The sequence below is a fragment of the Ambystoma mexicanum genome, chromosome 4q, assembly GCF_040938575.1.
Source record: "Ambystoma mexicanum isolate Mex_15411 chromosome 4q, UKY_AmexF1_1, whole genome shotgun sequence".
Taxonomy (NCBI): domain Eukaryota; kingdom Metazoa; phylum Chordata; class Amphibia; order Caudata; family Ambystomatidae; genus Ambystoma; species Ambystoma mexicanum.
Window position 1 is genome coordinate 378,017,611 of NC_090928.1, and position 24,624 is coordinate 378,042,234.

The window sequence follows — 24,624 nt, forward strand, 5'->3', positions numbered from 1 at the left end:
TACAAAGCAACAACAGTACAGATGCCAATCGCACTTCAGGCTGTTTCGATACTCTTATGCACAGTAGTAGGCAGCATTGGCATCCCCCATAAGGAGAGACACCTATTGTATATATAGAGGACAGCTTCAGTTTTGCGTCTTGCCCACTCCTTCCAGGTCGCCCCAATGGGGTCCAGCGGGTGCATAGCCTGATATCGCATGCCCACCAATAGCTTGAGTCGCACATGTGGAAGTGTAGTACTATCCATTGACCAACATGTGGGATAATGCACCTGCACCGCTAAATATTACAGCTCAAGGTCTGGGGTGTTAAACCCACCTTCCTAGTACAGCCTGGTGAAATGTATCCTCCTTAGCCAAAGAGAGCCCCCGCCCAGATATAAGTAGTACATGTTGTCATAAGGTCTTTAAACAGCGCACAGCCAGGCCAAAGTGGTATGTTATGGAACATAATGTGGGGACTACCATCATTTTGATCAGAGACAGCCTCCCTTCCAGATACATTGGTATACTGCTCCATCTATGAAGTATGGCTTTCATGTCCCCCATATACAACCCGTAACTCAGTTATTTGGTGAGCGATGGTGTCCAGGCAATCTGTGGACAATCCTGTGGATCCCCCACTAAAACCCTGCCTAAAGGCTCCTCTCAGGTTTCCAGGAGAGGTCAGACGCTTCCTTATCCCAATCCTGGGGGTGATGTACTGGAGGGGGGGGGGTCACCTGGGCGGAAGCAGGGCCCAGGGTTGTGGGGTGATTTCACAGGGTGAGACATGGTATTGTTCCTTGGATGATGGTAAGAAGATTCCAAGAGAAGTTATATAATCTTGCCATTTGATGAATGTTAGTCTATGGTTCAAACTAAGTCAGTAAAACCTAGGACTGAAATGTCCAAAGATACTATCTCTCCCGAACCATTTCTTTTATACCCCTAAATCTGCATATGCTCCACAATGTCAAAGGTATGCCAACAGGAACAGTGAACATGTGACCTTTCCTGCCCCAACTGTCTCTCAAAAGTTTAAAACTTCTAATTCCTCTTCTAAAAATATTAATGGAGGAAAATCCATCCTTAAACCTTTTAAAGAAGTAGAGAAATTGAATTTTATTTAAGTGGACTGCATGCCCCAGAATCCCTCAGGGACTGTGAAGAAGAGGGCTGAAGAGGTATGCCGGATTGAAGGTCAGGCAGGCATGCCTAATAGCCTTTTGGCCAGGTCAGGCAATTAGTTCTAAGGGCCTGTATCTAAAACCAATTAACCCACCTGAGGGGCATAAAAAGCTACAGCAAGAAGGAGCAATAGAAAGAAGCTGGAAGGTCGGTAGTAGTAGAAGCAGAGCATGAGACTGGCAGTTCACAAGGAAGTGTGACTACAGAAGGGACGCAGGAGCAGAGGAATAGCAGAGGAATAGCAGATTTCACCTGCAGGATCTGAGTTGGTCCTGTGCTCACAAACCCCGTTTGGCTGTCGCAGTACTAGAAGAAACAGGCAGTCTTTCCAGGTGCACCCACATTGCCGTGAATGCAGAGCTGAAGTCGCGCATCCACCCAAGTCCCGTGTGCAGAAGCAAGCAGAGGAAAGTTGGAGAATGGAAGACTCCTTTGTTGAGGCCGGATCGGAGACAACCGTGCAGCAAAGGGGTGTGGATCCCAAGAGTGCCAGTAGCAGTAGAAGAAACCAAGCCGGGAAGCAGAGGCAGCCCGCAGTCGTGATTGTGGAGTCGGAAAAGGGAAGCTATGTACTCCAAATCAACAGAAACAGCTTGCCGGTAATTGTAGCCCGATTTAGTCGCACTTGCTTATACATCAAAGCAAGTAAAAAGTTATTCGCAGAAGTGGGAAGTCTTCCTAACAAGGGAAATGTAACACACGCGTATGCTAACAAACTGAAGTGCTTGCACTTCGTAAAACCATCTCTTTTCCCCATTGTTAGAAGTAACTGGTTGCTGAGCGGACATGTGACTCTTATTAAGGAGGAGAGCGCTGCCAGTAAACTTATGAGAGCAGAATTGACTTTCGTGAAATATTACAAGCATAATTTGATGCATGAAACAGTGTTTCACCAATACCTTGGAAGCGTAACACTGACTGAAAGGTGGGAATGCGCACCCTTTGAAGTGGCAGTTCAAGGTTAAAATGAAATCGGGTGTGCCTAATTTTGTTTCCATTATAAGACTTGTATCTTGTAACATTCTGAACAATAAAGTAGAAGTTGTAGAAGTGGCTGAAGTGGAACAAGTATTACCCAAAGCAACAGACCAAAAGACTGTTTAAGTGAACCCAGCTCATTTAAGAACAGGTCATTTTTTGAGTAGCTGAAGTTGTTGTTAACACAGAGACCTCTAGTATAAGGGTGACAAGGTTACCGAAGACTAAATGAATGGCACTATAGCTTTGGAGCAACTACTGGGGAGAAAATGTATATTTAAAGCTGGGGAAGGGAGCTGGGTACTTGTTCAAAAGTTGATATTTAAAATCTGTAAAGCTGAGACGATTCCAGAGGTCGAAATCTTGTTGAAGTTGCCTAAAGTTTTAAGTTGCAGAAGTATAACTGTGGGTGTCAACATTCTTGTCATCAGAACAGTAGCAGTTAAATACTGCAGAAGCAGAAGTGAACTGATGAGGCAAGGGAAGCCTGCTCGCACAATGTCATAATTAGAAGGGAGTTGCTGGAGAGAGAGCAAACCCAATGCAGAAGCATGACGACAAACTGTATGTAAAAGACACAGCAGACGTCGTAAGCAGAAGAGTTGTCGTTTAAGAGAAGTGGTACTTTTGCCTTCAACTTTGTCTATCTTTTCCTGGAAGGAGTTTGTCCAGGAAACCCATTGGTGGTGTTTTCTTTGTGGGACTTAGAATTGGAATCTTCATCAAGCGAAGAAGGGACGGTTACCAGATTTGTTGCTTAGTCACCCTCTTCCTCAGCCCAGTGTTTGTGTCAAAAAGGGGAAGGGAGTTAGGAACTGGGAGTGTCCTAAAAAATAGGATGGGCTAAATGAACAAAAAAGGGGGGACTACCACATCTCATCATCAGCGGCTCCACTCCCACTCCCCGAAGACACCTCACCCAAGTGATCCTCCAGCACTGGTCCACCCACAGGAACTGGATCCAAGAGCAATGGCCGTGTCCTGGCCACCTGGATGAAAAATCTTTGAGGACTAGCAGGTGAGACACTGTTTGGATTCTCACAGGTGTAAGAGCTAATGTACCCTATGCTAAGGTGGGATTTCCCTACCTAAAGAAACTGGAACGTCTGAGTCAGTAAGTTCAACTTAAAAGTCTGTCTGTGTCCAAAACCTACACTTGCCATCACAACTACATCTAAACAGGGTTCCCTTCTCCAAGCTCAATACAGTTCAAATGGGTCTCGGGGTTCCCTTCCCAAGTTCAACAGTCAGTTCTCTTGACTTTCAATAAATGTTCAGGACCAACTTTGCAACCTTTCAGACTTGTCAATGGTTCATGTAGCTTGTTCTTGACAATACTTGATAGGTACAACAGCATCAGTAACTTAAATATCATTGGTTCACTCCAAGTCGGGGTTATTAGTTCTAGGCGCAGTTGTCGGACCATGCGGTCCTCCCACTACAAGTCACGCAACCGATAACCCTGGGCACTTTGTTATATTCTCTTGTTCACATTGGACTGCTTTGAAAACACAGGCTCCCTCTTTGAACCTATGTCAATTGTCCACTTGCAGTTCCTTACTTTTTTACTTGGCAGCGTCTTGCCTCTGCCACAACTTGACTTTCACACCATTCACTTCATGGGGTGCTTTTCTTGTCACCACATTGCTTTCACATTTCACAACAGAGCTTATCATTTGCTTTTCACTTTGTTTCCTAAGCCCTTGTTACTGGTTTTCATTCAGGTCATACTTTCACATAGTTCATTAGTGCCTTTTTACTTGCTTTCCCTGTATTCGAAAATGCACCTTACTTTCATTTAACCTGTACAGTGCTTTCATATAATTGCATAATGTTTCCTTAGTTCGGTATTCAATAATGCATAAAACACTTTGCAGCTTGTTCGATATTCGCAAAAATTTCCTTCGGTCTCCCGACTCTCTTAATTTTCATCTGATCGGCATCACATTGTGCCCAAGCCCAGCCCCTGCAACGCCTCTGTATGACTATTCCGTTTTCGTCACTCACCAGCCTCCGGCAGCTCCTCTGGGTGCTTTCTGCTTTCTTCTCTGAGGTTTTTCGCTCCATATAAACTCGCAAAGAATCCTGAAAAGCAGCACTCATCGCTTACAAATCTTCCTGCTGCTTTTGACAGCTACCTGGAGTCTTCAGTGTTCCCCAGCTCCAGCGGAGAACAAACACAGCACTGGCTCTTGGAGGGCTCACAACCTCCTCTTAGCCCACTCGGGCTGTGGCATCTCTCTTGCTCTCCTGCAGCGTGCCGCGACCCTTCCAATGACACTTCTCCAGCCTGCTCCGTTTCGGATTGCTGCATCCTTTTCTGCAGTGATTCTTTCTCCAGGCGGATCTCTCGACCTAGGCAGATCTACCATTGCCATTTGCTGGCTTCTCCTTATATACACCTGCAGCCTTCAGACTGGCTGCAGGTGTAAGTCCTTTACCAGACCTCAATTTGTGGGACATGACTTGCCATGGTAGTAATGTTTCACAGTCCTCTTCTTCGTCTCAGTACCAGAGTGGTGCGCACCAATAGAAGTGTGCATTACTCCTAGTTGCCTCTTCCTCATCCAAGTCCCAAAGGCATATGAATGTGGGACAGTAGGTGTGTGTGAAAGGGGGACAGACTGAAAATAACCTCTAAAAAGGTAGGGTGAGGGCAGGGTGCACTTTGACATGGGAAAGGGGGATACCATGCCTCATCTGAAGGCATCCTCTTCCCACTCCCAAAGGACTCTTCCCCCCAGGTGATCCTCCCTCCAATATCCACCCCCGGGTCAGGATCCAAAAGCAATGGCCCTTCCCTGGCCACCTGAGAAGAGGATCCAAGGGGAGTAGATGGGAGGATGCCCTCAGATTCCCCACACCCAGGCGATGAAGCCACACAGTCTTCAGCCCCCTTATCTGGCTTGAGCAGGAGTATAATGGCCTCTCGCATTGCTTCAGGCAGCACCCCCTTTATAAGCGTCTCATCTCATAGCTGTAGCAACTATGGAGGCAATACGTCCATGTATTCATTATAAAGTTCTGCCCCACGACCCATCCAAGCCCGGGGGCTTTCTGCTAGGCAGATCCACTCTAGTCACACAAATCTCCTCCAGAGACAAAAGGTACCTGAAACGCATTGTGCACCTCATCGGAAAGCAGAGTGGTCGCTTTTCTACTCAAGTACTGTTCCATTCCGCCCTGAGTGGCGCCCCCCTTGTGCTTACATGAGGTTAGGTAAGTCATAGAAAAACCTATTAATATCTGCATCAGTGTGTACTGTCGAGCCATCCGCATTCCTGATGTAAGGTATGGAACAAGTTACTTACCTCTAACTGTTGTTCTCCAGCATGGGTCTGGCATGGATTCACATGCTCATGAATATTCCCCGTCGTCAGGCTGGGAATCCTCGGTAAAGAAAAAACCAGTATCAGTTTCGTTTCTGATCTGTCTTTCGTAGTAGTAACCAATCACTGATCTCTGCGTCATACTGACCACAGCCAATGACTGCCCTCTACCTAAGCCCCGCCTCTGGCAGCCATCTTCAGATTTGGTAGCACGTGAAGTGGCAGTATGACCAAGTGAAGAGCCGCAGAGGGGTAGGCGGGAGGGTTCGCATGTGAATCCATGCCAGACCCATGCTGGAGAAAAACAGTTACAGGTAAGTAACTTGTTCCTTCTCCAGCATGGGGTCTGGCATGGATTCACATGCTCATGAATAAAGAATACATAGCAGTACACACATGCACAACCACGGGAGGTGGCAAAGGCTCAACATTAAGCATTACATCAAACTCAACATTAGGCAAATCTTACCTCCTCACCAGGCTCACCTTAGGCGAACAGGTTGCGCAGCACTGCTTGGCCGACCCTGGACTCCTCCCTGGAATCCCGATCGACGCAGTAGAATTTCGTGAAGGTGTGCGTCGACCTCCACGTAGCAGCCATGCAGATGTCCAGCAAGGGCACACCAGATAGGAACGCCGTGGTAGCTGCGATCGCTCTGGTGGAATGGGCTCTCGGACGGCCAGGCAGTGGTCGGTTTGCCAACCGATGACAGTACATGATACAGCCTGAGAGCCATCTGGAAATGGAAGCCTTCGAGAGAGCCTTCCCCTGATTGACAGGTCCACAGTTCACAAAGAGTTGTGACGTCTTCCGAAAACACTTCGTGCGGTCCACGTAGAACTTCAGCGCTCTAGCCACATCCAGCGAGTGCAAAGTCCTTTCAGCCGGCGACGAAGGCGACGGGAAGAAAACAGGCAACACCAAGGGTTCGTTGAGGTGGAAGTCCGACGGCACCTTGGGCATGAAGGAGGGGTGCGTCCTGAGCACTACCCTCGTGTCGTGAAAAGTCAAGTACGGGGCCTTGCAGGAAAGGGCCTGGATCTCTCCCACCCGTCGTGCGGAGGTGATGGCCACAAGAAACGCTGTTTTCCACGACAAGAACTTCAACGGAGCCGAGTGCAGAGGCTCGAACGGAGGTCCCATGAGCTTGGTCAGCACCACGTTGAGCTCCCACGCCGGGGCCGGAGCCTTCACCGGCGGGAACGACCTGAACAGTCCCTTCATGAACTCTTTCACCAGACGATGAGACCACAAAGACGTCCGCCCCGTGGTTCTGGTGTATCGGGAGATCGCAGCAAGATGAATCTTGATGGACGCGTGCGCCTGTCCAGCCTTGGCCAGCGTCAGTAGGTACGGCAGTACTTGGGGAGCCGTAATCCGTAGAGGGTTAATCTTCTGTGCGTGGCACCAGACAGAGAACCTCTTCCATTTGTGTCCGTAGCATTTAAGAGTTGAGGATGCCCTGGCCTTTGCAAGAACCTCTCTGCAGTCGGCCGGTATGTCGTATCCTCCAAACTCTAACGCTGCAGGACCCAGGCCTGCAAGTTCAGCGACTTCGGGTCGTGATGGAGGATGGCGCCTCCTTCCCTGGAGAGAAGATCCGCGTCCACTGGCAGCTTGATTGACGGGGACGCTGACAAATACAGAAGGTCCGGGAACCAATCTGCCTCGGCCACGCAGGTGCGACGAGGATCATCCTGCACCGTGACCTCTTGAGCTGGTTGATGAGCCGGATCAGCAATGGCATTGGAGGGAACGCGTATAGAAACAGGCCCTCCCAGGGGAACGAGAAAGCATCGCCCATGCTCCTCGGCTGGGGAAACCTGCTGGCGAACCTCCGGCACTTGTAGTTCGTCGCCGTCGCGAACAGATCGATCTGGGGTGTGCCCCACCGTCGGAAGAGGCGGTCCACTAGATCCTGTCGTAGTTCCCACTCGTGGCACAAGCGCAGCTCCCTGCTGAGTGAGTCGGCGATGGTGTTTTTTATCCCTGCCAGATGAAACGGCACCAGAAACATCCCTTGGGCGACGGCCCAATGCCACAGATCCTGCGCCTCCCTGGACAGGGCTGGGGACCTGGTTCCGCCCTGTTTCCTGATGTAGAACATGGTGGTGGTGTTGTCGGTGAAGATCCTCACCACCTTGCCCTTGAGGGACGGAAGGAAGGACCTGAGGGCCCAAAACACTGCACAGAGCTCCGTGGAGGGACTTCTCCGTCGGGAGACAAAGGCCTCTCGCGTGCAGATTTTCGGTGTGCGCTCCCCACCCTTCCAGGGAGGCATCCGTGGTCACTGTCTCCTGGTGGCCGGGGGTCTGGAAGTCCATGCCCGCCGTCAGATGCGCGCGGGTGCCCCACCACCGGATCGCTCGTCGGAAACTCTCGTCGAGTGTGATCCTCTCCTCGAAGCTGCCCGTCGTCTGGATCCAGCGCGCGTCCAGGAACTCCTGCAATGGGCGCATCCGGAGCCTGCACAGGGGGATGAGGTAAATGCAAGAAGACATCATTCCGAGGAGGGACTTGATGGACCTCACTCTGGCAGCGTCCGCAACCAGCATCCGCTGCACCTTGCCCAAAATGGCCCTCGTCCTTTCCTCCAACGGATAGGCCAGAAGCGACACTGTGTCGAGCTTCGCTCCCAGAAACAGTGCGTCTTGCGCGGGCACCAGGTGGGACTTGGCATAGTTTATGGAGAATCCCAGGTCCGTGAGAAGTTGGACGGTCCTTGCCGTGTGCTCCACAGCGAGCTCCTTCGTCTTTGCTCGGATGAGCCAGTCGTCCAGGTAGGGGTAGACGTGGATCCCCTCTCGGCGCAGCTGCGCCACCACCGGTGCGAGGCTCTTGGTGAACACCCTGGGTGCCGACCTCAGTCCGAAGGGAAGGGCTCTGAACTGATAGTGACGCCCTTGGACCACGAACCTGAGAAACTTTCGGTGTCCCTTTAGGATGGGAATATGGAAGTAGGCATCCTCCAAATCCAACGACGACAGGAAATCGCCCTCCTCCAGCTGACCCAGGACGTGTTGGAGGGTGACCATCCGGAACTTCTGTGCCTTGATGAATTTGTTCAGTCGTCGTAGGTCCAGAATGGGACGCCATCCTCCCGTCTTCTTCTTCACGAGGAAGTATCTTGAGTAAACTCCGGAGCCCCGAAGCCTCTTTGGGACGAGCTCGATGGCGCCCTTCCTGAGCATCGCCTTTACCTCCAAGAGAAGTTGAGGGACGTGATGTTCTTTCCTGGACACAGGGGGGACGCGCGGGCACCTCTTTAGAAACTCGAGCGCGTGACCCTGGGCTAGGGCGTCCAGCACCCAACGGTCGGTGGAGATGGACTCCCACACGCTGACGAAGCTCGCCAGTCGGCCTCCCACCGGGGTGCTTCGGTGGGGGCCCGACCCCACGGCCGGTTCAGTCCTGCTTCGACGAGGCTTTGCCGCCTTGACCTCCTTGGCGACGACGCCGGGGTCTGCCTGACTTGCCTCGTACCCTGTAAGCTTCCTGCGACGACGAACGGGCCGCTTGACGGTAGGTGGAAAATCCGCCGCCGGAACCTTTGGAGGCAACCTGTTTGCCTCAACCGCTCCGAAAGGCGGCCGCCGTTGCTGGAGAACCCCAAGAGCCCGGGCCGTCTCTGTGTCTGCCTTGATGGCTTGAAGGGAATCGTCCACTGTTTTCCCAAACAGCATGTCCAAGACTCTGGTCTGCACGTCCTGACGGAAGTCAGTAGCCTTGAGCCATCCACGCCGCCTAAGGCACACGCCGTTGCCCAACTGGCGAAATCCAGTGTCAGCGATGTCCGTCGCAATGGCGTGGTCCGACGCCACCTCTCCTTCCTGCAAGATCTCTAGGGCATCCGCCCTCTTGTCGTCCGGTAGGAAGTCCAGGAGGGGGGCCAGTTTGTACCACAACTCCCTGTCGTAGCGGGCTACGATAGCCAAGGCGTTGGCCGCCTTAATCGTCGTCGCTGCAGACGAGATGACCCTGCGTCCCATCGTATCCAATTTCTTTCCCTCGCCGTCCGGCGGGGAGGTCGACGTAGAGGCCGCGCCCCCCCCGCTTTCTTCCTGGCCGCCGTGGAGACGACCGAGTCCGGGGTCGGCTGTGCCTGAAGGCACAAGGGGGCCGCGTCCGGGACCCGGTACTTCTTCTCGTACCGATCCTTTCTAGCCGGCGTCGTGGATGGGTTCTTGAGGAGGGCGAGGCCCTCATCCCAAATATCGTCCAGTAGAGGTACGGAGATGACCGTCTTCCTCTTGGCCTCGCGCCGTTGATAAAGGAAACCTTCCTTCTTCTTCTCTTCCGGGCAGAGCTGGAAAAGCTCGGATGCCCTGGCGATCATGGAGTGAAACGATCCAATCTCGTCGGGCGGGGAAGCCCGGGTGGGAGGTGACGACGGCAGATCCTCGTCGTAAACCTCGTCGTCCGTACCCGTCGCGGCCGTGTCAGTCCCCGTATCATCCCCACGAGTCGGGGAGGAGGGCTGAACAGGGCGCGATGGCTGAAAAGGAGGTGGAGGATGAATCCTCCTTCTTTTAGGGGGAGGGCTCCCAGAAGGGCTTGGCTCCGGGTCCCCCGTCGGGAGCGGTTCCTCCGCTGGTGGTAACGGCAGTCTCTTCCTTATCTCCGAGCATAAGGACTGTATAGCCAACAAAATGGCCGCCGAGTTGTCTTGCGGCACTGGTTGAGGGGATTCCGACAGGCGGTCAGGGGCCTCGTCGGCACCCTCGACGTTATCGTCGTCTCCCACGTCGGGGTCCCTCCCGACGGGCTGGTCTTCTTCCACGCCAACGCCGTGGCTTAAGCCTTCGTTCAGCTCTTCCTCAGAGGTTGAGGCCGAATCCACGACGACCTCCTGCCCCCCCTTTTTCTTCTCCGTCGGAGGTTTCACGGGGGTCCTGTCGATGGGCATAAAAGAGGACTCCCTCCGCGGTGGCAGGGAGACTCTGAGCCCCGAGGTCGCCACCACTGGTGTAGCCTCCACAGGCTGAGCCAGGGCCGCCGCGACTGTCTCGATAGAGGCCTTGGCCGGATGGATTAAGGCTTTCACCACCTTAGGTACGCTCACCGCCTTCTCCTTGGGGGGAGGGTCACTGCCTCGCTCTCCCTCCGATGGGGCCTTCGAGCTCGACCGGGGCCTCTCCAGGAGCTTCGCCGGGTGCTTGGCCTTCCTCTTACCCGAACCAGAGCGTTGGCTCGTGGTTGATGGTGCCGGGGAGGATGCGCCCTGCCTGGCGCCCGTAGAGCCCGACCGTTCGGCACTCCCGGTGCCAGCGGACTCGTGGTGCTTGGCCTTGTGTTGGACCCCCGTCGCCGGGGCGTCCTCAAAGGTCTTAGAAGACCGCTCGGATTTCTTCTTCTTCTTCTCGCCTGACGGGCTCTTCCCTTCCAGCCAGTTGGCAAGACGTTGATGGCGGTCCTTCATGGTCCGCTCCGACATATTGCCGCAAAACGCACAGTCCTTCTCCACGTGCGTCTTGTCCTCATGTAGGCAGTACAGACAAAAGGAGTGTTCGTCCTCCTTAAAGACATTCTGAAGCTGGCATCCAGGGCAGACCCTGAACAGCTTTCCGGGCGTCGAGCTTCCCTTCTCCTGGGCCATGTCCGAGATGGGCCTGAGAAACTTCTGGAGTCCTCCAAAAGCGTGGCTCGACGAAATCTTCACCCTTGAGGGGCGTAGACGAATCCGACACGGGTCCCCGTTGATCGGATGAAGAAACGGTGGAGCTTGAGGCTCTTTTGACCGAAAAAATAAATCGAAGTTTTTGAGAAAAAAAACGTGAAAAAATAGCACTAACGCTCGAGAGCAATAGCACGAGGATCCCAACACTTGAACGTGCGGTAAAAATCTGAAGATGGCTGCCAGAGGCGGGGCTTAGGTAGGGGGCAGTCATTGGCTGTGGTCAGTATGACGCAGAGATCAGTGATTGGTTACTACTACGAAAGACAGATCAGAAACGAAACTGATACTGGTTTTTTCTTTACCGAAGATTCCCAGCCTGACGACGGGGAATATTCATGAGCATGTGAATCCATGCCAGACCCCATGCTGGAGAAATGAGCACTCCCGGACACAGATTAAATCAGTCGAGCTAGCGTTCGGTCAGCCTCCCCATATATCCTCGGTAGTACCGGCCTATCCATAAACTTCAAATCCCTCTGCGGGATGTCCCTGAAAGCATCCAATGCAGATTTAATCTTGAGGTGCAGGCCCAGAGATGGGCACTGTTCACACCTCTGTTGCAAAGCTTTCAAATTGGCCTCCTTTGGAGCCAACTCTCGTCTCAGACATTTAAGAACCCCAAATTCCACAGATGTAGCCGCTCCCTAACATATACATTGAATGCTTGCTAAAGGGTTGCCATGAAACAGACCCCACATTATTATCCAAAAAGGTAGTTACTTGTTCACGCAGATTCATAGAAAATGCAGCGTCTAATAGTGCAGCACGTTTAAACTGCCAGGGCGGGTGGGCCACCATATCTGCCAGGCATCCAAGAGGCCCAACATCTGCAAATTATGTAATTTTTCCTGCTCTGCACTAGTCAGCGATTGAGTGGAGGTGCCGGTACGATCCAGCGCCTTATCCAGAATAGTGTTCTGGTCACCACCATAAACTATCTCTGCCAACGGGTATAAAGCGCAGAATGCAACTACCCTGCCACAAAAGCCTGGGTCATCAACTTTGGGGCTGTATACATTATGCAGAAGTATTTCCCTCTCATGCAGGATCCTGTGCACCACCACAAATCTGCCCTCTGCGTCCACCCTGGTGTCTAAATGTGTGAATTGCAGTGAGTGATGTATCAAAATGAGCGCACCCCAGGTGTTCATGGAGATGGATATATAATATGGCGGGGGCCCCCAAATGAATGCCTGTCGTTCTAGCACATGTGTCTCTTGCAAGAACAAAACCTGGACACCCTTCTTATTGGCATACGCTACCATCTTACAGGCTTTATACAGGTTTCCCAGTCCCCTGACATTCCAACTGAGAAACTTGAGTTATCCCCTACTCCTGAGCCTGAAGCACACCAGTATACTTGCACCATAGGTTTCACCAAGTATGGTTTTGAATTACTGAACATTGCATCACAACCCCCCACACCCTGTCCCCACCAACCCCCCACCACCCTCAGTGCTCCTCAAACTGGCCCCCCCTATTAACCAACCCCAAATGCAACTTTTTCACTCGCAAGGGGGACATCTGTTGCTGCTTGGAACGGGCGACTCACTTGTAATTTATGGCGTCAAAGCATAAACGCTGAACCTGACTGTAGATGCATTATAATGAACACGTATCACACACACAGTGTAACATAAACCACACGTAAATATTAAGCAAATGTAGAGCCCCATCCCCCCCGGGCAGGAATCGGACATCGGGATATGCGTCTATATATAAGGACATGCATTCAGCCGGGACTGTGAAAAAGTATACCCTGTTATATTGGAATTTAAGCCATAGCAGAAACAGCATGGCATAGGAAATGTTCCTTTCTCTCAGTAACTTCTTGATACCAACAAACGTGTGTCACTCCTGTTCCACAGTGAAATCCGGCTAAATATGAATGATGTACGACTCCAAACAAAGTTCTTTCAGTTATCTGGCCCGCCTCAGTATTAGTTCTCTGTAATTCAGGATGCAAGCAATAACAGCTTGCGGGTAGTCTCTGGGTTTAGGCTTGACTGCAAGTGTCCTATGATTATGTTTCACCGTAAAGTGCGGTGATAGCCCTGTATCGCCCAGGAGTGACTTAAGCAGTTCCTCACTGCTATCTCCATGTTGCCTCGAAGTGCATCTTCCGGAATCTCTATTATGTGCATGTTTTCCTGCAGGACCCCTATTCCAAATTGTCACATTTGGCATTGACAGATAGCCTATCTTTCGTCAGGGTTGCCACGGCAGCCTGCAGGGTCGTGATATCATCTTCCGCTGTGCTAATCCTGCTCTCAGCTTACATTATTCTTCGAGTCTCCTTCTCTAGTTGTGAACGTATAGACGTGACATTGGCAGTGATGTCGTCAAGTTTTTCCTTGACAGAGCAGAGGCCTTTCTGCATGGAGTCCATTAGTTGCTGCACGCTCAGCGGCTCAATCACTGTCTGTGATGTGGGGCTCATCGTCACAGGTTTCACAGAGGCCGCCATGTCCGAGTCCCTGGGGGTGGCTTTCGCAAAGCTGTTCATGCTACTACCTTTCTTGCCTCCGGCACCCTTCATCATACCTGGCGCCACACCACTTCAAGCTTAGGTGAAAAACAGGGGCCTGCACCACCACCCAGCAGTAAACTGCAACAGGCGCAGACAGAGTTGTGGGTGGCCACAAGCAATGAATACGCTCATGGTCATTTCGGGCAGGCAGGCAAACCGCCAGACAGCTAGCCCACCCACCTGCTCCTGCCCCGGGTCGTATGTAGAGCCACAAAAGTGATATGGTTGCAGGGAGATACAAATTCCACTTTACTCCTGGTGTGCACTTAGTGGTGTGGGGTCCTGGATACAGCTCCCGAGCCGCCTCGGGCACCCCTGGAATACACAGCACAATGGAGTGGGTAGCCGCCGCTGGGCGCTCTCCAAGAATATAAGGGACCATTGAGGCCTCTGCATGCGAGCCCAATCCTGCGGTAGCCATGCTCAAATAAAGTTTAAGAAGTGATCACAGCTGCCACCCGCCTCGTATTACTGCACGCCTTCGTACCGCAGAGCCGGGGCTCCCCCTCACCTCCTCAACGCACAGCCACTGAGGCCTCCAGTCATACGTCAGTGGAGAACGCAGCTCCCATTTGTTCAGAGCAGCACCAGGCCAAGCTCAGCACCACCCAGGCCCAAACCTCCACAGCCGGCCCCTGTAGTGCTCCAGATCCACTCCAAGTCACGGCCCACAGTGCCAGTCAAAGACTGATCTGATCTTCGCCGCAAGTAGTACCGCGGGCCACCTCATACAACGCATTCCAGTGGCCAGAAGCAAAGAGGCAACCCGCTGGTGTCAGATGAGCCACAGAGCCCGAAAAATGTTCACAATCCTCAGGATCGGTTCCGCTACACAATGCGGCACATCACAGGGTTGTCCAAGTCAGTGGCTCAGCGAGAATGGCGTGAATTGCCCACTCCGCACAGAGCTCAATAAATCTTCCATGCTGGCACGGATGATCCACAGCGCCCCCTCCAGGAAATAGGATTTTGGCACAGGACGGTGGACTCTATTTTGGACATCCTGACGAATTCCATAGTATTTATAGTTGAGGCAGGGAAACCCCTCTTAGGGATAGTTAGGGTTTTTCCTACTTTCATTTAATCTAATAAAAGTCTTTGCCAACCACCATTGTGTCAGACTCTTACTTCTGCGCCCTTACAATACCAACACTTTACTTTGAAGATAGTCCGGTGCTGGGCCATAAAGGAACGATGGGTTAGCTGGAGGGATTTGAATATAATACGATCCTACACTTGTAACCAGTGCAGCTTCCACACAATAGGAGAAATATGGGCATGTCGAGGTGCATTAGTGATCATTGTGGCAGCTGTGTTTGTAGCACTTAGCTAATATGCTCCTGTGTGCACCTAGTAACAGAACACTGCAATAATCGTAGCATCAACCATTGTGGGAGCTAAGGTTAGGCAATTGGCTTCTGTCAGGAAAGGAGGTTTTTGTTTTAATACCATAAGAGAATAATTTGATGAACTGCTAAGTGCATTAGCTTCTGTGATCATGGAAAGTGAAGAATGAAATATAACCACCAGAGTACATACTTCGTCCATGTGTTTTATGCATATAGTTCAAATCAGAAGAAAAGAACAAGTTACTTACCAACTGTAACGTACTTTCGACTGGATGCTCCTCCCACATATTCCTCATCTTACGATATTCGTATTGCCAGCTTTACTGTTTCGGAAAACAAATTCTCGGCAGAGGGTGCTGTGCACAAGGTTGTGGCATCAATGTCCCTCGACGGGCTCTGTACCGCGTCGACGTCACCATCAGTATAAGTAGGTTTACCTTTCCCCCCAATCTGTAGCACTCAATTATAGCCAAAATGATCCAGCGGGATATGGTCTGTTTTGTCACAGCTAATCCTAATTTATGGCCAGTATAACCTACAAAAAGTTGGGCATCCTGACGCAATTTTGACATTCTTGAAATGTAAAAACAGAGCCCTTTTAGGGTCCAGTCTATGCAATCTCTCCTCTTCTTTGCCCAAATGAGGAGGAGGGTAGAACGTTGGTAATATGATCTTTTGTGACAAGTGAAAGTCAGAAACTACTTTTGGTAAGAAAGAGGGTTTAACCTTAAGAACTACTTTGTCCTTGTAAAAAGTAGTATACAGAGGTTTGCATGAGAGAGCCTGTAACTCACCAACCCTGTGGGCTGATTTTAAGGCAGAGGCTCAAAAGGTGTACATGTTAGAAACGTAAGTACCAGATTTAAATCCCAAGTTGGGACATGAAAAGGGACTGGAGGGTACACATTAGTATGCTCTTTCAAGAATTGAATGATTAATGGAATTTTGAAGTAGGAAACCTCTTCCGAGGAGCGCTTGAAAATGGACAGCGCAGCCAGATATCCTTTAATTGTGACGATCTGGAGCCCCAGATTGGCTAGATGCAATAGGAAAGAAGCACCATTGGGGTGCCACATTGAAAAGGGTCCACATTCTTATCCCTGCACCAGATACTAAATTTATTCCAACGACATCGGTACGGGGATGTAGTTGCTGGCCTTCTGGCCGAAAACAAAATCTCCATTACGTCACCCAGAAGATCCCAATCTTTGTATCTCAACCTCTCAGAAACCATGCGTGAAGGTTGAGTGTTTTGACCTCTAGATGGAGAACCTGAGCTTCCTCTTGCGAGAGAAGATCATCTCTTTGCAGAAGACGTATTGGAGGGCAGATGGACATGTCCAGAAGGTCCGGGTACCACATCCTCATGGCCCAATCTGGGCCAATTAGGATCATGGTTTTCCTGAACTTTCTCAACCTCCTGATTACATGAGGAATCACAGGGAATGGAGGAAACGCGTACAGAAGTGGAAACTTCCAGTCCACCACAAACGCGTCTCCTAGAGCTCCTCTCAAATTCCCTTGAGCAGTACTGTTTGCACTTCCGGTTGACCATGGTCGCGAACAGATCCACTTGAGGGGTTCCCCAAAGGGCGAAGATCTCCAGAAGGACTTCCTGAGCTAGCTCCCACTCGTGGGAGACTGTGCTCTGCCTGCTCAGAGTGTCTGCCGCTGTGTTCTGCTCTCCGGCTAGGTGAACTGCCGATAGAGATTCCTTCTCTTATTGCCCAGAACCAGAGCTGCATTGCCTCTCTGCACAGTGGCAGTGACCCTACAACTCCTCTCTTGTTGAGGTAGTACATGGCCACCGTGTTGTCTGTCATTATCAGGACATTCCTTCCCTGTACAGAGGGCAGGAAGGCCTTCAGCGCTAGTCTGATTGCCCTCAGCTCCAATAGGTTGATGTGTAGTTTGGACTCCGATGGAGACTAACGACCGCTGATTGTCAGATCGTTGGTGTGGGCTCCCCACCCCGTGAGTGAGGCGTCCGTAACTACTGTTATCTCCGGCCATGGTTGGCAAAAAGATTCTCCCGTGAGGATGTTGTTGTTGCAAGCCCACCATAGTAGATCCTGAGCGACTGCGCTTGGGACTTGCAGAAGATCCGACATACTCCCAGAGAATTGGGACCACTGAGTTCTGAGGGCCCATTGAAGAGATCTCATCCTCAGTCGAGCCTGTGGCACCAGAAAAATGCAGGATGCCATAAGGCTGAGCAACCTCAGAAAATCGAAGGCCGGCAGATACTGGGCATTCTGGAACTTTGTAACCATCTGCAGAATGTGGAGAGCTCTCACCTCGAGAGGCGAGGCTTTGCCTAAGGAAGTATCCAAGACTGCTCCGATAAACTGGAGCTTTTGGGATGGTATCATGTAGGACTTCTTGAAATTGAGAGAGAAGCCAATTTTGTAAAGGAAATGACAGGTGATCGACAGATGTTCGTGAGCTTGTTCGGGAGAACACGCTCTGATCAACCAATCGTCCTGGGAAGAGTAGACGTGAATACCCCCTCTCCTGAGACTCACTGCCACAACCGACATCAGTTTGGTGAAAACCCTTGTGGCAGAGATCCGCCCGAATGGCAGAACTCGAAACTGATAGTGAGAACCGCCAACCGCGAACCTCAGGTACTTTCTGTGCTTGGGATGGATTGGCACATGAAAGTAAGCATCCTGAAGGTCCAATGACACCAACCAGTCTTGGAGTTGAAGAGCCTGAAGGATCTGAGAAAGGGTTACCATCTTGAACTTGTCCTTCCTGAGGTACTTGTTCAAATTTCTTAAGTCCAAGATGGGTCTCAATCCTCCGTCCTTCTTTGGGATGAGAAAGTAGGGGGAATACCAACCCTTGTACCTCTCCGCTACAGGTACATGTTCTATTGCACCTTTCTCTAGCAGGGTTAAAATTTCCTGCACAAGGAGCGGATAGTTGGTTCCCGGTGGATGATCCTGAGGCCTTTTTAGGAAGCAAAGGCAGTAACCTTGAGCTACTGTCTCCAGTGCCCAAGCTTCTGAAGTAATGACCTGCCATTCTTTAAGATGCTGTGAGATTCTGCCTCCCACCGGGGTTTTGTGTGATAAGGCCTCAGAGTGACTTGGAGGCGGCTGCAGAAGCGGCTTAGGGCAAAGATGTCGTTCCTGAGGCTGGTTTTGCACTTTTTCCTCGTCCACCACGAGCAACATTTCTTTTACCTCTTTGTATGGCCTGTCCTCTTCCTCGACCAAAAGAGAAGTACCGAAAAGAACGACCTCCCCAGGAATATGAGCCCGAATAAGGTTTCTGAGGCTGTCGCATAGAGGTGCTAAGAGATTTAGCCGCCGCTTTTGAGGTCTGCATTTTCTCTAAGCTTTCATCAGCTTTACTGCCAAACAGCCTCAAGCCACCAAAAGGCATGTTGAGTAGTCTGGCCTGCACGTCTGGTGCAAACCCGATTTCCTCAACCATGCAAATCTGCGTAGCACAGTGCTTGCAGCTATGGATCTGATGATACCATCAGCAGTATCCAGTCCAGATTGGAGACATTCCCCCATTGCCTCCTTTCCGTCTTTGACAATATTCAGGAAGCCTTCCCTTTCCTCGCCTTCCGGAATATGATCAGCCGCTGCCAAAATGCAGTCCCACAGGGTATGGGTGAACCTGGCAAGGGTACAGGTGACATTTGTAGACTTGAGAGCCATGCTACCAGAGTTAAAGAACCTACGGACCCAAGCATCCACCTTCTTATCCTCTCTATCCGGGGGATAGATGGATAGGCTGTTTGCCTTGACGAAGTTGCTGCCTGAATAACCAGACTTTCTGGAGTGGGATGCCTCCTTAAGTAATCGGGGTCAGAACTCGCAGTTCTGTACTTTGGAAAATTACTGTTGACTGCAGAAGCAGTATCAGGAACCTCCCAGTTTTTTTTCCACTGTCCTCTGAAGTGCTCTATGGAAGGGAAGAACAGGGTCCTTCTGGGGGCCCTAGTCAAGTATATCAGTCATATCATCCTGATGAGATGTGGGTGAGGATCTACCCCAGCCCATGTATTCCACAATCCTACTCATCAAACTCCTGTACCCTGAATCTGCATGTTCTGCAGGGTCAGGTTTTGCACACTCTAGCTCTGGTGACGTATCAATGCCACTAGCAGAGTCAAGGGTGTCACAGGTCTCTCATTTTCGATTCTGTATCGATTAATTCTTCTGGAACCTCTCTGGTACCATATTGCACTCCAAAAGGAGAAACAACTTCTTCTGAGGCACTTTCTTCAAATATAGAAGACACAGACTTAAAGAAGTCTGACTTAGTTAAAGGAGTAAATCTCCTTTCCTGTGCTTGAGTTTGGGTCAAAGGAATCAAAGGAATCTTCGAAGGCGTCGAAAACATCTGTGGCTTCGATGTTCAAGCCGTCGGCGAAGTCGTCGAGGGCTTAGACGATTTTTGTTTTTTTGTCGGTGTCGGGGGAACACTCTATTCTCGATGAGTCTTCGACGATTTGACGTAGATTCGAGATTTTCGATGGTCACCTTTACTACTGGATCTTTCCACAGTAGTTCCTGACTTCCCTGTGTCGTCCAACAGAGCGACCAGGGTCTGGCTCTTTTGAGGTTTCTTTGAGGGTGTCAAGGCCGCATTCTCAAAGACCTTCATCATCTTCCTTCTAAATTCATCCCATTTTCTTGAGGAATCCGACTTAGTCGGACATCTTACCAATTCGGTAGATGTATCGGAGGAAGAGGAGAGAGATCTATGTCTCCTTTTAACTTTCTTTGATGAAGCAGATGAAGAACATCTCGATCTACTGTGTGATCGAGACCTCTTAGAATGTTTACGACGAACCAATTCCTTCGAATCGCTCAACTTTTTATATTTTTTTGACAAGACCTTCGAAGATGCCTTGGAAGCTTCCCGCCCCACCACCAGTTTACCTTTTCTCTCACGAAGGGCCTTCTCCGTCATCGAATGACAGGAGCCACAGTCACCGGTTCGATGTTCTGAACTTAGGCACTAAACACAAACACGTTGAGGGTCTGTAATCGACATTTTCGATCTGCAGTCAATACATTTTTTCGAACCCCGTCTTGGTAGTAGAAGGGGTGGAAGAAGACGACATTTTCTTGAAGAAAATTTTGAAGCGCGCCGTTCACGAGAGCAAAGCAATCGGAAAAACGGAACTGAAGCTAACGGGCGCGGCACAAGCTACTTATACTGATGGTGACGTCGGTACGGAGCCCATCGAGGGACATCGACGCCACAACCTCGTGCACAGTGCCCTCTGCCGAGACATTTTTTTCAGAAGCAACGAAGCTGGCGGATACGAATATCATAAGATGAGGAATACGTGGGAGGACACAATCCATTCGAAGTAGTGTTTTTTCCATTTTAGCTTTTTGAGTGTTGGCAGCTAGCAGCAACAATTCAGCTTTAGACTTATTAAGACTTAATTATTGCCCATCCAAGTGTCAATGCTATAAAAAAAAAAGGGTATGAATGCGAATGAGGCTGCTTACCACGCTACCATTCAATGTGAATAATATTTATGTATCATCTGTGTAGCTGTGTAATAATACACACATGTGAGTCAGCAGATCATATAGAGGTGTAAATGCTAACTAGTGTAGGAGATATACATGATGGGGGTCCTATTACAGACAGACTGTCTCTCCAGTGTCTCTGTCCCTCCTCCATTCTCGCTCCCTTTTACTTATCTATTTATAAGTGCAAATTAGAAACTGACATTTTGGCATTGGAAGATGTAGGTCTTTCCTCTGAAGATCACTCTTTCCCCCCATCTCAGCAACTCCCCCGCATTAGGTCACCTCCACAAGCAGATGTCAAGCCTGGGACTGAAATTGCGATGATAGCTTAGGTGACACTCTCGTTACCTTTTACAGTTAATCCCTTCTTGCTTCCTCTACTGCCCTGAATCCTGCTAAGTTCAGCTACTTGACTCCCCTCATCTCCTCTCTATGGTACCAAATGGGAATGAGTAGCATGGCTACAGATGGATATAGTACTTGATTGCTTGATGCAAACTGTAAACTTTGGGAGTGATGCTCCAACACTCATTGATATTTAGGAGCTCCAGGGCATCTTTGTGGTCCTGGACTGAAGAGCCTAACCTACAACATTCTAATGCGTTTATTTCCTTCATACTCAGAAGGGACGATTATTATACTTCTGGGCATCAAGGCCAGTGATCTTTGGCAGTAGTCCCAGAAAAATGAAGGTGCTTTGGAGATTAGGGGCCAAACCCAGAAGAGGTTTTCTGTTCTGGCATACTACCAGTTTGGTCCTTTATGACCTCCCGAAAAAATGCCATATCTTTTAGATAAAGATAAAGAGGTATTCAGGCAATTTACAGGTGGTGTGATGTTCACATACTTTGTCATTTGTAAACAGCACCAAGCATCTGAGATAACTGCTACAGTTAAGATCCATTTTGCATTCATTTCAATGGCACGCATAGCAGAAAATAATGCCTGATATGCGCATTAAGGAAATTATTTCTAGTAGTGTATAGCCAATGGCAAAATGCATGCAAATATGGTCCAAAAACCTGAATTAGCAAAAGTAAAAGTAATAAAGAAAAGAAAGAACCTTATTCACTTCTCCATGAAGATCTCCTACCTCTTCTTTTGTATCAATGGCAGAGCCAGGGGTGGTGGCCGCAGTGCTTACTGTGGTACTTGGTGCAGTCCCAGACGAAGTTACTGAATCAATTTCTCCTGCAACATCGTTGATTTCCCGTGCAATTAGGGCCAAGTCTTGACTTATCCTGGTAAAAGATAAAACAGAGCACTTCAGTCTGTAGGGGGTAAAAAGAGAAGAATTTCTTACCAGCATTGCTGGAAATCCCGTAATAGCAGTATGGTATAACAAAGTATTTCTTAATAATCTGTTTGGTAACTCAAAGAATAGAAAACAAAAGCAATAAGGTTAATCAGCAGGGTTTTGACGCAATTTATGTGCACACACACACACAAGTTGGGTGTTTACCAATAGACAGAAAATATGCAATGGTGAGTAGCCAGTAACGATGAGAAACAATCACTGAATAAGATTGCTTACGAGTTCTAATTGCCAACAATGAAAAGGGAAGCCTTGGAGCAAATGGTTAAGGACTCAATTCTGGCAGAGCTACAGGTGGACCTGGAAGGCAATCTGGAGGAGGTAATCTTGTATTGGAGAGATTAAGTCCACAAGAAAGATTTCAGTATTGGCTGGGAATGGACAAAAGTAACTAAAATTTGCCTTTAATATCACCTTTTTTATATTTACCTTAAATATACCAAAATCTTGTTTACAATGGAGCAGCAGGTGTCACATAAAATGTGCACATATGCGATTTAATGCGCGACCATTGAGCTGTGCACTTATTTATTGGAAGCATGGTGACATCCTTGGTGTGAGAAACTTGAAGGTGTCTCACTTGCTAGTTCCCAGGTATCTGTCATCCAGGTGGCCAGGAAACGGCTCTCGCTATTGGATCCAGTTCTTGGTAGTGGGCCAATGCGGCAGGATCACCTGGATGGGGGGTTCTCGGGGAGTGTAAGTGAGACACCAAAGGTGAGACACGGTATCGCCCTTTTTATAACACCTTTTGCCCATCCTACCATGTAAAATACTCAGAAACTCTACCCCCGCCCTCTTTTCCGACACAGTTTCTTAGACTGAAACAAACAAAGGACAAACACCAGAGCCGTTTACCTGACATGTCCCAATACCAGGGTCAGGCAATTGAGCCGAACCACACACCTGACGGCCCTTTCCCTTCCCCACAGGGATAAAAGGTGGAGCAATCGAGCACACTACGAGCAAGGCAGACGCATGACGAGAGAGTTATACAAGTACGGCAGTTCAAGAGGAGGAGAAAGGCGGCTAGAACGGCTAGACCCACGAAGCCTCAGTAGAAAGAACAATAAGACTGCGAACAATAGCCAGCGTCTGTTGCAGCAGATGTCAACAGTACACAGAGCCCTCCTCCGCTGATAATCAAACCAGGGAGAGACGCTTGCTACCATAGTACCGTCCTTGACTCCAGAGACAAGAAAAGCCAAGCAGTTCATCACAGCCGGTGGGTGAGTTGAGGGGAGAGCCGATGAGAAACCAAACTGTGCTGAACGAAAGTTGCAAATGGCAAAATAAGGGAAGTTCAAAGAACTGTTAATACCTTGGGGGAAAACCAGTTGCAGAGGCATTCGGCACCACATGGGTGCTCACGCAAGACACTCTGGTTGATTCCTTGTTTTTGTTGAAACTACCAATACCAGAAGGCCCTAGGAGAGCCATAAGGGAAACATCAAAGTCTCATACAGGGGTCTAGCAAAATCCCCTGTACAGTCGAAAGTCTTTGACCTACCGAAGCATTGAAAAACTAAAGGGAATAATCTCACATAGTGAGAAAGTAGAAGGAACGACGAGGCTGGCAAACGTGAACCCAACGGAGGGATGCCTGCAGAATAGGGCAAAGCATGAGGCCCTAATGAACATTGTGTTGACAAAGAGTGAAGCCGGCAGAGGGAAGTCCACTGTTAACTGTTTAAAAAGACATTAAGATTTGTGAAGGTCACAGTTGAAATCTTTTTGGGATACGAGCCATAGTGAACCAGACGGAGGAAGACTGATATTCAAGAAGGGTCTGAGCCCGGAAGAGGTGGATCCAGGGGTGAAAAACCATCACCCAACGACAAGTCAATATAACAGATGCAATCTTCTGAATACAAGCCATAGTCAACCCAATGGAGGGAGGCCGATATTCGAGAAGGGTCTGCACCTGGAAGTTTTTTTTTTAGTATATGCAATTTTATTTTGACAAGACGCCAGTATGACTGCCTTATTATTATTTGATGGTTGTAGCTTGCTCCCAGCATGGATTTAGATTAGATGTTTTTATAACCTACCTATAGTGTTTAACACCCTTGAACTGTGATCACTTGTGTCTGTCGTTACTGTTGCCACCATGAGTTCCTTACAGTTGGGCTCAGAAGTTGGTAACCATAGAAACTCTTTATTCACCAGGAATCGTCTCACAATTGATCAAATGTCCTGGCCCAGTGATCCTACAACCACCACTTTGGATATTTCAAAGATATATGTAGGCTTATCTTCTCTCAACCGCTTGCACTGCATTGCACCTTCAAGAATGTTATCAAAGAGTGTCCCAATGGACCCCTATGTAATGTGGTCTCAATCAAAACTTGCCTTTGTTTCTTATTAAGTTTGTGCAGCAAGTCTTAATACTCTAGGCTTTGGGATGCAGGTTCCTCAGCATTAGGGAAGACACATTTATTCTCAATTCATACCAATCAGCCAGTTTTCACAGTAAAAGAAGTAAGATACTTACCTTAATTACTACTGTTTTCTTACTACATGGCTCCTTTTTTTTACCCCAAACGTCCAGGTGTGTCAAAAACAGCGAAAGAAGTTCCCATTCATTATTATTTCTATTTACAAGCTTTATTTTTTAATTTGTCAGAATTGAATTTCTTTAAAACAGTTTTCAGAATGCTGTTTCTGGTTATAAAAAGCCTTTGTTATTCTTGGGTAAGTTCCCTTGACTGCCCGGAATGCAATGTCAGACCTATATTGCCTTCCCATCTGCTTGATGC

At 49.3% G+C, this 24,624-nt stretch overlaps 1 protein-coding gene across 8 annotated transcripts in view; it reads right to left on the reverse strand.

The window, feature by feature from the left end:
• The window catches only part of CEP170 (centrosomal protein 170), a 1,733,932-nt gene that overhangs the window by 325,314 nt on the left and 1,383,994 nt on the right, over positions 1 to 24,624 (reverse strand). For 4 of the 8 annotated variants that reach the window (XM_069607948.1, XM_069607946.1, XM_069607952.1 and 1 more), the window contains one exon: positions 21,614 to 21,821. In XM_069607948.1, coding sequence (XP_069464049.1) covers positions 21,614 to 21,821 — 208 coding nt within the window. The remainder of the gene's footprint in view (positions 1 to 21,613; positions 21,822 to 24,624) is intronic. The other 4 variants (XM_069607951.1, XM_069607953.1, XM_069607950.1 and 1 more) reach the window with 3 other exon arrangements.